This window comes from Cryptomeria japonica, chromosome 2 (genome assembly GCF_030272615.1).
Source record: "Cryptomeria japonica chromosome 2, Sugi_1.0, whole genome shotgun sequence".
Lineage (NCBI taxonomy): Eukaryota > Viridiplantae > Streptophyta > Pinopsida > Cupressales > Cupressaceae > Cryptomeria > Cryptomeria japonica.
Window position 1 is genome coordinate 368,468,059 of NC_081406.1, and position 17,230 is coordinate 368,485,288.

General features: G+C 37.5%; 1 protein-coding gene across 3 annotated transcripts in view; it reads right to left on the minus strand.

Moving 5' to 3' along the window:
- Nucleotides 1–17,230, minus strand: part of LOC131060449 (uncharacterized) — a 51,491-nt gene that overhangs the window by 5,133 nt on the left and 29,128 nt on the right. Inside the window, exon 2 of one of the 3 annotated variants that reach the window (XM_057993683.2) lies at nucleotides 232–393. The exons of 1 other annotated variant lie outside the window; for it this stretch is intronic. In XM_057993683.2, the coding sequence (XP_057849666.1) occupies nucleotides 232–393 (162 nt within the window). Of the gene's footprint in view, nucleotides 1–231; nucleotides 400–17,230 lie in introns of all 3 variants that reach the window. One more of the 3 variants, XM_057993682.2, reaches the window with a different exon arrangement.

Here is a 17,230-nt window from a genome sequence, read left to right on the forward strand (position 1 = left end):
AACCCCCCACCACCACCCCATTATAGTTGTAGTTTAGATACCGACTATTGAATCCCAGCCCACCCTGCATGCAGGGTTGGGTGGGAAACTATAGTTCGGAATTCGAGCAGGTAGTTCCCCGGCAGGCCTTATAGCAGCTAGGCCAACTTTCACCAGATATAGAAGTTCAACTGCTTCGAAGGAAGGCAACTAAAATAAACTAAAAAATATAGGGCCAGCAGGGAGTGTTACCTGAACTGAACACCTTTTTTTATAGCCTTCACTGAACCCCTCTCGCTACAGCTTTCATCTGAGCACCAGCCAATCTTCAGAGAGAGTACCGGTCCATCCTGAACCCCCGGTTGACAGGGCTGCTCACTGGATGCATCCGCCCTTGCCAGACTGTATAACTTGCTGTTCCTAAAAATACAAGCAGATGGGCCAACTTTAGTAGACTTTGCATGGAAACACCTAATGGTTTTACTTTTACCTATAATAAAAGTCATTTTACTTAATATGCACACAGCAATCCAGCAAAAGGTTAAGTGTGTATTCCAAGAATCGATTGTGTTACTTTTATTTATAAGCCGTGCATGTCCTAATAGGTTCCTCCTCTCAGCTCTTGCTATTGTACAATCCATGAAACCATATAGCCATAACTAAGTTTCCTGTAATCTCCTGATATAAACACCTCTCAGAAGACACACAACTAGTTTATTACATTTTTAACACTAGTATGACATGCTCCAACCCCTTAAGTTATCGAGCAGATTATTCATGTTCCCACTTCATGGTTAAGAACAGTAATGTTTGCATGAGCTTTCCTTTGTCTATTGGAAATTTTTATATGCACCATGTTTATAGTAGACTTTGTGTGGGAACAGTTAATGGTATTACGAGAAGCTTATCATAATATTCAATGATTACCTATAATAAGGTCATTTTACTTAATATTCACACAGTAATCCGGCAAAAGATTAGGTGTGTCTGTTCCACGAATGGTCCTCCTCTCAGCCCTTGCTCTTCTACAGTAATCTGCTGAATTGCCCCAGACCATGAATTCATGATCATCATCAGCAATGATATATAAAAATCTCTCAGAAGAAACACAACTCGTTTATTACATTTTTTACACTAGTATGACATGCTCCAACCCCTTAGAGCAGTTTATTCATGTTCCCACTGCATGGTTAATTAAGAAGAGTCATGTTTGCATGAACTTTCCTAAGCCTATTGGAAAATTTTGTATTGACCATCTTTACGGCTATATCACGTCTACTTTTGTAGAACTGAAGAGAACCCATATCACGCATCCTGTGAACCCTGCAGTCTCCCAAGATGTTTCGGAGACGGGAGACATGTCCCGGTACTGGGGGTCCGGAGACTCGTCTCCCAGTAACCCTGACATGTGGTTAACCATCAGTGGTGATGAACATCAGTCAAGGTATCAGCTGTTGTCTAAAATTTTCTTTTGTAGAATTTTACCTGTGTATTTAAAAAAATTAGTTTATGTCATTTCTCTCATGCATGTTGGTAATAATCACGAGGCAACAGGACACAAAACTCATGAAACTTCTCTAAGTGATGTTTTCTTTTTCTTTTTCTTCAAATTATTTATTTGTTTAAAAATTGGGGATCAATTGCAGGGCCCAATCTTGCCAAAAAAAAATATACATACTAAAACATGAATCTAAAAACTTGTGCAAATCCATGCAAAGGCGACAGGTACATAAAGGACAAGCATGCCCTAACCATATCAATCCATCATTTTTTCTTATGAGACCTTATGACCAGATGTCCTTTCACAGGTTTCTTAGTTTGCAATTCTTAGATACCACTTCATCCTAACCCCATTCTTCCACATAAGACAGACCGGTTTGCCAATAAGTCTTACACACTTTGAACGACCATCTGAGTATTAGATAATGACATATTCACCAGTTACTTTTTGCCAAAAGATGAGTTAGAGAGAGCAGGGGGCACAATACTGATTATCTCCCAAACCAATATATGGCTGAATTAATCATTATGTCATGCAGCTTATCTTTCGACAGACAAGCCAGCCTCTACATTTAAAATCACATCAACAGCCTGCTGCCTGCAAAGGGATTCTGCAAATCACATTTGGAAGGTGATTACACTGAAAAAAGCTCCATCTAATTTGAACATTATAGTCATGAACTACGGGCTTTTTCAAAGGCAACTTAGGAGAGAAGCAAACCAAATCACCAAAAAAATTGGTTCAGGCTGGTTAACTGGTAAATGCCCAATACATGCTCCTATCCACCAAGTCAAACTCTTAGAAAGAGAAGATTTAACAGCATTACAAATCATTTATAACCCATTTTCATAGTCTATGATTTGCTTCCAAATCTTTTTATCCACCCACAACCAAACCACATCTAGCAATCCTTTTGATATTTATATTTCCACTTGAATTCAAGCCACAACAAAGCGAATATGACCATCCATCACATGGTCAATCGAAATGAAATGATCCAAGGCATTCTCGATACTTTGAAAGCACAAATCAACCCAAAACTACAACGGAAGATAAGGCAACCAAACCCAAATAGGCATAATTGAAAATATCCTTGTAAATGGGTTAAAATCCAGATACCAAGGCTTTATAAGCAGCACATGGCTATCCCAAACCATGGTCCTTTGCCTAGTATGAAATTCCTATCTTACACAAATTTACATAATAAAAAAGAAAGAAACTTTGGATACTTCCAACTATTTCAAATCCAAGAAAGAGTTGAACATACAAATCAGACCATGCTTGGAGTACCTTTCTTTTTCATATAAAAATATCTTGCACTGATGTATTATGTGACTACCCAAAACAGGGAATAATATCCTTCTTCCTTCACAGATTATAGCGTACAACTGTCACCACAAACACTGTATTACAATTCACCCTTATTGCAAGAACAAGATTGCCTTGAGATAGGGAAACCCTTGCCAAATCTCACCACCCACTAGGGGTTTGTGCAGATCCAAAGAAAATGTGTCTTTTAACATCTCCTCTATATCACCTTGAGACAACCAGGAATCTTGAGCCAAATCCACCTCATTTTTACATGGGGTAACAAGGGCAATACACCTGACCAATGCAGGAAACGAAGGATCCAAAGCCACAAAATCCAAGAAGCTTTTGCCTTCAAAAATTTTGTAAATCACATCATTTGTTGCATGCACCAAATCGGTGCAAGATTTGACAATACAATCATCCACCTTAGGGTTTCCACATAGATGAGCAGGAAGAACCATCCAAAAAATCTCCCAAATAAAAGAAAAAAAACAAAAACTTGCAAGGATGTGCTTCTTTCTTTTACGATAGAAAAATTAGAATATAAGCAAAACTTTCAGTGTGTGTAATGTCATGTAAGTCCCCCTTCTTGTAATGTCCCCTTGTTGAAATAAGATTTATTAATAAATAATAATAATAAATTAAAATATAAAAAATAAAAATAAAAATTAATATAATTAGAAGTTAGTTAAGTTTAATGAATGGTCAAAAGGCATGAAATGAAAAGTTGTGACTCCCTCAAACATGAGATATAAAAGGGAGAGAAGAGAACTTCATTTGGGGAGAAAAGGAAAAAAGAAAGAAAGAAGGAAGCAAAGGAATTAAGAAAGCATTCATGGGAAGAAGATAAGGAAGTGACTCTTTCAAAGGGGCAGCACTGATGAAAGGTTGTGACCGTTTCGAAGGGCGGTAATTGTGAAAGGTTGTGACCTTTAAGAAGAGGCGTGACTCTCACTCACATTGGAGGATATAAAGTGGAGAAGTTTTCATTTGAGAAGGAAGGATCCATGGAATAGAACAAAATATCTGAAGCATTAAAAGCAGATTTAGTAGCAGACCTAAATCAGAATTATAAGAAAATCTGGAAGAATGATATGAACATATATCAAAGAGATCAGAACACAAATACAAATTTGCAAACAATAATTAAGCAGGCATCGAAGGAAAAGAAGAGGAAACATTAAATCAATAACCAGAGAATCAGACTGGATGGAATAGAGAGGATTCTCATTCATGCATATATATATCTGAGTATAGGCAGCAGATCAGATTGATATAAATAGCAGACGTGCATTTAAAGAGGGAAACAACATCGAATTGAATCTGTCCAAACTACCACAGCAGACTGGAAATACATAACCTGCAATAATTCTACAAGTATATCGGGCAAAATTTAGTGTCCTCCCAAAAAGGGACATTACACTTATCTTGTAATTATTATATATATGGGTTAACGACAACCCGATAACTTTTATTTTGATCAGCATCATGGCTTCCATGGTCAATTCTTAAAAAAAAAAATTATGGATTTTTTTAATCCATTTATATGTCAATAACTTTTAATGTGTGTAATGTCATATAAGCCTCCCTTGTCTTGTACTTATTGTCAATGTGAGTTAATGACAACAAATAACCTTTATTTTGACAAGCAACAATAGCTTCCATGGTTAATTTTTATAAAAAAAATTAAAATTGATGGGCTTTTTAATCTGTTTATATTCAAGTTGTCTCTATAATTTTAATTACATGTAATGCATTATAAGCCTCCAATGTCTCACAATTATTATCAGTGTAGGATAATCACAACCCAATACTAATTATTTTGTTCGGTAAAAGGAGCTTCCATGTTCAATTTTAATTCATTTTTTCAGTTTCTTGGGGGATATATTCCTGTGTATATTTAAAATTGTCTCTAAGATGGCCGATTTTCATGTATTCGTTTCTTTAATGACCTTTATCTCGTATATGTTTTTTGATATCTAACGTCAAAATCTCATATCTTCTAAAATACTGTCATGAGTTGCCACCATCCCAAACTTATGTTCTCTTCTTAGTTCTTACCAAGGGCTTATTAATGACTGTCATCTAGCCCACTGATGGTGACTTGATCAATAATAAATATAAAAATTTAAAATGCTAGCTAGTGGAGTCACCCCACCCATCCCAAATATCTGACTGTCGATTGATCCATCAGCTGCAACTTGACTAGTTGTAACATTCAGTAGCTGACACAATTGGCAGTGCATTACTCTCTTTACTGTTGGTCACACTAGCAGCACCAAATTTATTTTAACATTTAATTTAGCTTCAACTGCCTGTTGTGACGTTTTCACACATCGCCCCATTGCAAATGGAGACCCCCTACTTTTTTGGCCCTTCTGGTCTTTTGGCTTTGTTTTTTGGGTCTTTTCGCAGCAGTCTCGTCAGTTTCTCCGCTTTGCAAGTGTTTGGGGGTCATATTGATTAAATCTGCTTTTCGTTTGAGCAAGTTTGGTGAAGTCTAGGGCCTGTTTTGTCTTTTGGGGGTTTATGCCTTTTGACCTAGATTTTAGAGGTTTTTGTTAGGGTTTTGAAGAAACTGAACATACGACTGGAATTAGGACCCTTCAAGGAACCTCCCAGTAAAATTTGAGCCAAAACGGAGCAACTTTTTATTTTTAGAAAGTTCCTATTCTTTTAGGGATTTTACTGAGTCCCACATTGGTCTAATTTTGCCAAAAATCAAACTTACTATATTTAGTAAGTTCTATTTTTAGTAAGTGCTTTTATGACCTATTTTGCCCAAACCTTGACATTTTGAAACACTTACTATTTGGGAAAATCTATTTTTGGCAAGATCTTCACAAGAAAACACTGAAAGCTGAATATCTCTGAAAACATTGACGACTGAACGTTCCTGAAGACTATTTCTAAATCCGGAAAAGTCAGAAGGCAGACAAGTTGGATCAAAAAATGGTTAAGTTTGGAACTCCTATTCCAGAAGAGGAAAGCATGCAAAATCATCCAAGTCCAGAAATTCACATCAATCCACCAATGTCATCCTAATCCGAAAATGGCTTGAAATTTGATTGTCTGAAAACTTTAAAGATCTTCCAAAATCCAGAATTTGCATTATGATTCCTATGGACCTGAAACGACTCTCAAACATCCTCGCAATATATATGAAATATAACTTAAAGTATGTCTTTTTCCTTTCTTATACTTAAATGTTATATTTCATATATATATCCTGACGAAGAGCCTGGAACTTGTGAAAAGCATCAAAATCCTCCATGCATGAAGAATTCCGCCCAAGGAAATGATTGGGCGCTAGATGAGGCAGGTCAAGAAATGTTTGTAATTTCATGAATCCTCCACAGGGGTGAAAATCCGCCCAACTATGGACTTGGGCGCCAAAATGAGGGTCTCAAGGATTCACAAAAAATTCCATGAATCCTTCACATAGTGAAAATTCCACCCCAGGAAGTGATTGGGCGCCAGAATGGAGGCGGCGAGGATAAATGAAAAAATTTCATGAATCCTCCACAAGGGTGAAAATCCGCCCAACTGTGGACTTGGGCGCCAAAATAAGGGTCTCAAGGATTCACAAAAAAATCCATGAATCCTTCACATAGAGAAAATTCCGCCCCAGGAAGTGATTGGGCGCAAGAATGGAGGAGGCAAGGATAAATAAAAAAAAATCCATGAATCCTCCACAGGGGTGAAAATCCGCCCAACTATGGACTTGGGCGCAAAAATGAGGGTCTCAAGGATTCACAAAATTCACTAAATCCTCCACCAAGTCAAAATTCCGCCCAAGATGAAGGACAGGCGCCAAAACCAAGGAGGCATGGAGGATTCACAAAATTCACTGAATCCTCCACCAAGTCAAAATTGCGCCCAAGAAGAAGAAATTCCAAGAAAGTGAAAAAATTGGCGTTGTGTCGGAAATTCCTTCCTTCAGGACAGAATTCCAGGAAAGGTAAAAAAATTGACTAAGTGTTTGAAATTTCTTCCTTCAGGACATAGTTCTTAGAAATCATGAAAACTGGCTAAGGCATGAAGAATTTCCTTCCTCAGGGTAAGGAACAAATTCCTTTCCAAAGGAGAATTCCTCCACAACAAGAAATCACACCCAAGGATGAATTGAAGATAAAATTTCTAAGGCAAGGAAGGAATCAGGGATGAACTATACAAGAAATTTCCCCCACAGGGAAAAAATTTTAAAAATCCATTCTCGGGCATCAAATCACATCCAAATTTCAAAACTTTTTACAAATTTGGATTCGTAGGAGAATTTTCTCTCCTAGACCGTGGAACCCTAATTTGGAAATTTTCCTAAAAAATAGGAGATGGTGAAAATTGATGGAAAACCTTCTTCAAGCAAGGAAAGTTGAGGAGACTTCAAGAAAATTCTTCCTAAATCGAATTTTCCCTCTCCAACAATTCCAGATATGCAAGAGCAGATATACGATGGTGGGGGTCCACTTGCATGGCAAGGATCTATTAAACGCATGGCAATATGGTGGCGCATTCATTTCCGGAATATTTGACCAAATGGCGACCCGATCATTGCATGTTGAATTTATGGCAAATTCTTTTTGCATGCAGTCGCAGCATGTGGAAATGATGGAGCATTTATGACATAATGGGGTGATTTTTGCATGGATGAATATTCAACGCATGTTGGCCGAATTTGAAAGAGGTGGTGCATTTAATGCACAATGGATGCTATTTTGGGTACTTTTGAATTAATTGTATATGGGCATGATGGGTTATTAAATGTTGATTCCCACCTTGTTGCACCTTGAGTGGTGAATCTTTTAGGGAAAACCCTAATTAGGGTTTTGCATGTTATCATGGCTTGAGGCCTATATAAAGGGGTGATCCCCCTCATTTGTAAAAGGGGAGGGAGGCTTGTATGAAATTGTTGCGATAAGTTTTGAGATAATAACAGTGAAACATTGTTCTCTGATGGTGTCCACTTAAGTTATTTTTTCAAGACTTGCATGGTTTCACCTTCCTCGCTTAAATTAGATATAGTAAAGTGTTTTGATTTCAATGGAGAATGTAATGGTGTCTGATGAATTTCCATGGTTCTTAGTTTTTGCATCTTGCTAATTGTAAGTTGCAATGTAAAGTTAGTCTGAGCCCCCTAAATTTGTGCTAAGTTCGATTGTGGATAGTCGTTTGGATTGCGCCGTTTTGGGTATTCAAATATACTTTCCCGATTTGAAAATCCTCTAGCATCCTGAGAAGATTGCACCGGTTCTTGCAGAGTTGTAGTTGACCTTGGCGAAGCAAAGCTTGGTTTGTTTGGAATTTGTCCACCAAAGCATTAGCTGTTGATATCACTGCCCTTAGGAGTAGATTTAGATCCTTCTAAACCCTTTCCCTTTAACTTTCAGTTCATTTTAGTCCGTTCAAAGCAGCAGCATCGCAAAATTGCCATATCCAATGATGGAGTTCCAGCCACAACAAAGAAGTGAAAGAATGATGCAAACGTAAGGCCCCTTGGATTACCAGCAATCACATCAGCCAACTAAGTCACGTCCGTAGCATAAAGGAACCTTGGAGTCGATTGTTTGAACTTCTTGCAATCTTAGCATGCAATCGCACTTTGATCAAGAGAGAGTGAAGTGACAGTTAGGCAACTTTATTCTGTGTTCGACGTAGTCATAAAAAACACGTCAACACTGTCGTTTTCCATTTTCAGTTCATCCATCCAATCCATATTCTAGGTTCTTTCAATGACTACTAAATGCAGCCAAAGCATCTTGAGATATGCCATTTCCCACCACAATTGCAGTCTTATTTTATATTTTGGATAACTGTTGCCATCATGATCTCTAGGGGCACATCACTCAAGTAGCTCATTAGCAGCATTCTTTGAACCTACCTACACAAAGTAACCCCATTCTTGGTTATAAAGGAACTCAAGAATGAGAAGCTGGAGGAAGCCATGAAGGATCATAGGAATTAGAAAAACACTTATTCAAAATTTACAGTATTCACTGCACAAATAAGAATCAAAGGTAGTGTTCATCAGCATTCCCTGGTATCCAATCGATGTCCCAAATGTCACAGGGGTTTGGGACTTGAAGAGAACTTCCTCTTTTTTCAAGACTAGACAGCCTGCTATGCTTGGTGCATAAAAAAAAATTAATAACTTTTTATTTTTAAAAAGCTAGAAAGCCCAAAGAAGCTAAAAGGGAGAGGACTGTCACTGCAAATTGAGCACATTGTATTTAACTTTTGGAATTTCAGCAGCTTTCAATTTGTCTAATTTATTTTAATGACCACCCCCTCGCCATCCCTAAAATTCAAGAAAAGATATTTCCATCCCAAAATCACATCTCCAAATTTCCCCATCTTGAAAACTCAAACAAGTACTAATTTGTATAGGTCGCACTTTAAATAGCCACCAATTTGGAGGATGAGATTCCTCTTGTGCATGTCCACAAGGGGATTTGTATTTCCATTTTACCTTATATTATCAAAATATCATATTCTTGCCATCAATTGCATGGTGCATTGGTTAAATCTTGACATTGTGATTGTTGCCTTTAGGGTTCAAAACCCTATTGAGTTGTTGAGCTTGCAGGCTTTGTGCCCTTGCTAGACCATTGTGCTCACAAGATTGTCATTGCAAATTCAGCACATTGTATTTACTTTTTGAAATTTCAACGGCTTCAATTTATTTTATTTATTTTAATAACCACACATTTGTCATCCCTAAAATTCAAGAAAAAAATTTGTCATCTCCAAAACCAAATCTTCAAATTTCCATGTCTTTAAACTCAAACAAACACTAATTTTTATAGGTCACACCTAAACTAGACACCGGTTTGGAGTATGTGATTCCTCTAGTGCAAGTCCACAAGGAGTTTTTTTTTTTCCATTTTAATTTATGTTATTAAAATATTGTATATATGTCATTAATGGCATAGTGTGTTGGTTAAATCTTGGCATTGTGATTGTTGCCACCAAGATTCAAACACCCATTAGGTTGAGCTTGTGGGTTTTGTGCCCTTGTTGGGCCGTTTTGCTCGTGGGTTTAAACCCCATTATTCTTGCCACCAAGATTAAAACCCCCACTAGGCCATTGTGATCCTAACACTTGTGTCCTCACTAGGCCATCGAGCTTGTGCATTTGAATTTCTAGAGTTAATGCTATGGGAGGATTGTTGATCGCATCCCAGGTATCGATCTGCTCTATGTGTTTTACCATCTGTCTAAGCCTATCTTCACTCTGCTTGTATGTAGTTACACGATATGCTGAAGGATGTCGATCTGTTTGAGCAAGTATGGTATTCGAACTTTTTGTGTATATCAAAATTAGTCCAAGGGGGAGATAAATTATCTTCATATATATACTCAACCCGATGTCTTTCCAAGAGAGGTCATGACTTTTCAATATAAGACAAGTAGGCTTCTTACAATCATCACAAACGGTTGTACATGAATCGATTCATAATAATATAATTTGTTTGCCCAATGATTATTTAACAACCCTGATAAAACACATCTGATAATCCATAGTAAATAATCAAAACCCGATAATGCTATATGTGATGTATTAACGGATATTGTAAATCGGATCACCAAATATGTAAGGCCCAATAGGCCATTCACATATTTGGTCTCAGTTAGTCGGTTTGTAGGATTACTACCGACACTATATCATCAACACTCCCTCTTAGCTAGGGAGGAATCCTTCTAGATGTCTACAAGACATATCACTTCATCGTGATGTTGACCACAATGGCTACACCCATATGTGGAAGGGAAAGATATCACCTCTTTGTGATATCAACCATCATGGCTTATCCATAGATATCACCTCACGTGATATCCACCATTATGGCTTATCCATAGATATCACCTCTATTGGTGTAACTATTTATTCTTATACGATATAATTACACTTTACTTAAGTTGACTTAGGATAATGCATCTCATTGTAGTTTGGATATGAGACACTTAGGGAAGTGTGCACATAGGGATGATGCTTGTAGGAGAAATTCCACCTTTTGTGGTCTTATCTTGTTATTACATTCCACATTTGGTGGGTGATCCACCTCTTGTGGAATATTATATTATTTCTCCTACCTACCCCTACATTTTCTTACCTACCCTTGTTTCTCATTGGGCCACATGTCATGATTGTGTTCTCACATATCCATTTGGCCTTGCCTATATAAGCAAGCTCATATTCATTGTATTGGTTAATCCAGTTGATCACTTTTGCATATTGATGAGAATACAGTTTGTTCTTGTCAAACTATTGTCTCTCTTTTGTGTGCTTTTCATTGTGCCCTTGATCATGGCAAAATCTCACCACCTCACGAGATATCAAGTTCAACCATTATTGTGAGATCGTCACCTCACAATGATATTCACCATGGCTCATCCAGAGGGTAAACACACAAGTACAAGAAGATCACCACAAACTCTCACATGGTGTTGTCATGACGTCACACACATGACATCCACCATGAACCATATCAGAGGGTGGGTCCATCATGGCTACTCCCATGGATGGAAAAACAAATAAACACAAGTGCTAAGTCATAGAATTTCTCCCATGACATCCACCATACCTACTCGCAGAGGGTGGAAACAAGGGCTTTCACCTCAAACTTCTCTCGCAGAGAAGAGTGCATTAATAAGGGCTTGCACCACAAACTTCTTTCGCAGAGAAGAGTGCATTAAGTGCATCTCAAGAAATCACTGATGCTGAGACTCACTCTCAGATAGGGCTTCATTCTCGCAAAACCCCAAACTTACCAAGAACCCATCTATCCAGGAATATCACGACCTAGGTGTCAGCATAAAGGCCTTTCAGCCTACATACATGGGACTCCATCCCATGAATCATAGTCCTCAGACTGCTACAATTTCCCAAAGAGGAAATCGATCATCATATCTCACTGATGCAACCTCCATCTCATGACAAAACTGAAGAAGTCATGGTCCAAATGGAAGTATACCTGATCACTAGAGAAACCATCTCGACATGGTCCACTCCCTCTGAATCAATATGACCACGATCCTCGGATGTCAACTGAAGCAGATCCTCTAGCTGATCCCTTTGACACAAAAGCATACCCTTCTCACATGGTCCCAATCATGGAATATATATTGCTCCAAGAATGCAATTGTCTCCAATGACTCCGATGACGGTCGTTTCTGCCTGCTCCGCTGCTGCAGCTGACAGTTTAGGATTTTCCTTCTTCACCTTATTCCAGCTCCACAATATTGTCATCTTCAACGCACCTTCCCACGGTATGGTTGTGTCGTGTTTTCACTTCTCAAGGACATTTGTTGAAGCCCTTAACACATTATTATATTCACGGTGCACTTTGAGAGTATGTGCAAGGGTTCCTTGCAACACCCACATGATCGTTTCTAAGAAAATGAGACTCCAGACCAATGCAGAAAACGGATAAAATAGTGATGCCAAGGGTGAACTCAATGCACATCAATCTGTTTTTTTTTATTGTTTCAAGATTTCCGCTCAAAACAAAGAAAGTTGCCAGTTCGAATTATAAAATCATCTGCATATGATATTTCCATTTGCCTCTGTAGATATGTATGTTGACGTCTCAAACTGCCTGGGATTTTGTACTCGAAACCAAATGTTATTGGTTCTTTAATTCCCACGGCTTCAAACTGAAGGTTCAAACCCAGATTTAGTCTAACGCCTAGGTTGATAATGCATAAGCAACAGATTCACAACTTTTGGTGTCACGAACTAAGAAGGGTGAGTCGTACCAACTAAATTCCAATATGAGAGCATAACATAGCAAAATGCTACATTGGGTGACCACGATTTCTACCAGAAAACTCACACCTGGCGAGAGAAGTATTACACGCCACTCTTAGCAATCCAGTACCCATGCTTCAGGTAGAATGATTGCTCTTGTCATATCAATTTCTCCAAGAAAGCTCTAGTGGAAGCAGAGAAGGGAAACGCCAAGCATCAATACCATAGCATCAGCTAGAAACCAACCAATGTAGCCACTGATCTCCTCTGAATTTTCCAATAACGTAATGCCATGAATAATACGAAACTCACGATATCCCCAGAAACCGCCCCTTCCATAGAAACATTATTGCACAAGAAGCGGCACCAAGAGAGTCACAGCATGTTACTTAGCCAGCAACCACTCCTATCACCAACGCCCTTGATAAGAAATGGAGGTCATGCTCATTACAATTCCTACAGCAATACCAATCGGAATTGAAGTTGTTGTTGATCGTATCGACTCATAAATATGAAAGAGTTCACTATCATGTCGACGACCTTTAGCCGCTGATTGAATCGAACTGGCGATTCATCATCAAATGAATTATATCACATACGAGCAAGAAGATCCAACCCGCTTGTTGATCGCATCCCAGGTATCGATCTGCTCTATGTGTTTTACCATATGTCTAAGCCTATCTTCACTCTACTTGTATGTAGTTACACGATATGCTAAAGGATGTCGATCTGTTTGAGCAAGTATGGTATTCGAACTTTTTGTGTATATCAAAATTAGTCCAAGGGGGAGATACATTATCTTCATATATATACTCAACCCAATGTCTTTCCAAGAGAGGTCATGACTTTTCAATATAAGACAAGTCGGCTTCTTACAATCATCACAATCGGTTATACATGAATCAATTCATAATAATATAATTTGTTTGCCCAATGATAAAACACATCCAATAATCCATAGTAAATAATCAAAACCCGATAATGCTATATGTGATGTATTAACGGATATTGTAAATCGGACCACCAAATATGTAAGGCCGATAGGCCATTCACATATTTGGTCTCAGTTAGTCGGCCTGTAGGATTACTACCGACGCTATATCATCAACAAGGATGTCCCCCTTGTGACCTCCACCGATGCAAGGTTAGTCTAAATAAGCTCAACCTGGATGACCAAAATAAAAATATTCTACTTAATTTTCAACTCATGACCAAACTTGGGAGTATATTCTATACTCAATTTTCTATTTGATGAACTCATACAAGGTCATCCTCATTGAAGACAAGATTCTCAACCTCAATGATCCAATCTAATTGTGGATCAACCACCTCTAGAGTAATGGGAGATAGTTTAGTGCCCAGGATTTGCTTGACAGAAATTTAAGGCTGTAATAAACACAAACAAGATCATTCAGTCTTTGCACCAACAACCTATTGCCCCTTTTGAGGTGTATGTACCCAAACATACCCCAATTGTGCTCGCATCTTGAAGCACTACATGGTTGGCTCAAGTCACAAATTGCAATCGCCTAATGATTTGGCATCTTTGTACCAAACCTTTCCCAATGCATCTAAAATAAGAAAAAAAATCCTCAATCTAATTGTTCAGCTTTGAGTTTCAACATTAACATTAAAAAGATGATTTTTTTTTGCTTAAATTACATGCTTAATAGGTTTTTACCTAGCTCCAATATCATCCAGGTTGCCTTGCATAAATCTCATGCAAAGAGGCCCCTTTGCACAACAAGTCTATAGATCTCAATCTAGGATATGATCTTCGCTTCAAGCTAAGGAACAAATCTAAGGCAGCTAAACATTATATACAAAATAAAAAATGAAATAAAAATTGGATAAAGCACAATAATAACACATTAAATAGTATGTATGTGGGAAAAACCCTTTCAGGTAAAAAAATCAACAAACGTCATTCATTGTTGAGGAAACATACAATAATGGTTGCATAAAACAAGCCTATCAAGAGCTTTATTTTCATAGTATCTTCATCCCCTCCTTCCTTAATGCCTTGCATGCATATTCAATGCATTCGTATAACTCTCATGCAATCTAATGTATATGTTACAGATTCGCAATGTAAGATATCCTTTATGATTGCATATATTTTAAGCAATCTCAGGGGTTGGTAAATAGGTCACAACCTTTCACCATATAACCTTTTAGTTATATATTTAATTAATTCTTTATTTATAAAGATAAACTTTATAAATTACCCTTATTTTATATTATAAGAATAAATCTTATAAGTTAGAGTCTTATAAATATTATTTAGGAATACTTGAACTTGAAATATCCCAGACTCGGATATTGTTTCAAATCTGATTTGGGTTTTCAATTTTTGCCATGTTTTGCTTCATTTCATTGCAAAGAAACAACATGCAAACATGCAAATTAAACATGCAAAGGAAATAAGCATGCTACAAAGACAAATCTATTGATAATGATTCTGATATAAAATGTGCATGATCATTTGAAACATACAGAAGAAGATTGAATGACATGCAAGAAGAGACTTATGCAATGTGTAGCTGCTTCTGTAGAGATGTGCCAATACCGACATGCAAGGAGGAATCAATATCAACCAAGCCTACACATAATCGCTGCAATGTGAAGAATGATTACTGTCCATGGAGAAGCTGCTACTACACAATCGCCCTAGCCAGAAAATCTCCTCCAAAACCTGATTAAAATGATGCCAATCTGCTCGATGATGAACCCTGAGTGAGCCCACCTCTCAAGTAGTGTTGGGTTTCTGTCCAACCTATGAATATCCAAGAGTTTCCATCCTCAAATATGGCTGCTACTGTCAAACCAGCAACAATGGAGAAATTATCAAGTATCAAATCAACATATAATAATCCTTGGAGAAGGAAGGAAACCCCTTAAATAGATTTTCTAAACTGCTTTTGGACCTCAAAATCACAATGTGTGATTTTTAATAAACTTTTCCCTACTCCAAGAAGTTTGTCCCACTTCTAGAAGGCTTAATAAATGTTATAGATTCACTTTATAACTTTGCCTTCATGATAAAGTCACTTTATATTTTATTACCTTCTTAATAAAGTCACTTTATGATTTTATTTTATAACTTAAGTCACTTTATTTTTATAATTTAATTTTATAACCAAAAGTGACTTTTCCCTTATAATATTACTTTATGGGCTCAAAATAATATTATTTATTTCTCCATCAATAAATAATTGACAATGCCAGCCTCTCATCTCTTATATCTCCGAATTAGCCTACCGGAATGATAGAAGAATGGACTAATCAACACCTAAATGATCACTGAGGAGAAGGTGACATTACAACACTAAAGGTGATCCCTAATATTTACATTGGGTTCATACTACCAATTTCTTTTACTAGAGAAGATGAAGCTCCTCAAGAATGCAAAACTTCTTTCACAAGCATGTCATAGGGATAAAGATAACACCAAGATGAAGATCATGCGTTCTGAGCTACGTGATAAGATTCTTGTCATAATTTCAATCTCAATTTCCTCAAATCATGTTTTAATAAGGTCTTATAAAGTTTTTGTTAAGAGCCCAAGACTCCTTAAACTAGCCTCCCAAGTTCTTGTTATAATAATAGTCCCTGTAAGTCTTACATACAATACTTTTACAAATGGAAGAAGTAATACAGCGAAAGAAATACATGGTGCTCACAGGACTTACATATAAAGCATGTAAATACGCTCACAGGACTTACATATAAAGCATGTAGAATGCCGATAGGTCTTACATACAATTCTTGTAGGTCTTATCCAATGCCTATAGGCCTTACAAGTGCCCTTGGGTTTATGTGAAAAGTTAGCCACTAGGAGGTGTCATTGTTATGAACACTCACTAAATGGCAACTCCATGAGGCTAGGCCATGTAATAGAGGCAATGCATACATTATTTATTTTATGATTGTTGGGATTCAAGCCCGGTTCTCCTTGATCGTAATATATCTGCTCCCGAACTTCAATGTGCTTTATTTTTTTGGTGTATTCAAAAAGAGCCAAAAATCGATAGGTTTTAAAAACAAATGTCAAACCCACTGTTTAAAAAATTTGGTAAACAGGACAGCAAAAGCAGCAAATTGCAACTATTCACAATTAGTCACAAATCTACAACACATCTACCTCCTTATAGAACCCTATATAACCCATAAAATCTAGGTCCATGTTTCACCACCCTTTATGCTTAAGCCACTTCTTCTTCTGAGGCTGTAATCTCAAGAAGACCCTATCTATCTCTTGAATCCTTGCTCCTTGTGGAGCTGGTCCTTTTAAAATTCTACCTTCTTAAATCAATTTGAGGCTCTCCTTCAATTGCTTCAATATATATTGGTGTTACTGCAGAAAATATCTAGCCCACGAGCTTGAGTGTCTTAACAATGAAATCAATGAGCAAAGGAAGGTCGTGACTATACACAGCCCTAGAACTTCAAGTGCCTTCAATAGTCAAACCAATGAAAAAGAGAGAAGAGGATCAATAAGAGGTATAATTTGTTGATTGTAATTAGGGATGGCGGATTCCAATTGCCTTGGGCAACATTGGAATCCGCCCAAGGGGGCCAGCCCCTTCTCCAACGTGTAGGGTTGGGGCCCTATACCTCACGGCATCTCATAAAAATCCCACGCTACAACTCAACGCCACATACAAGTTAACACGCCAACATAAATAGGG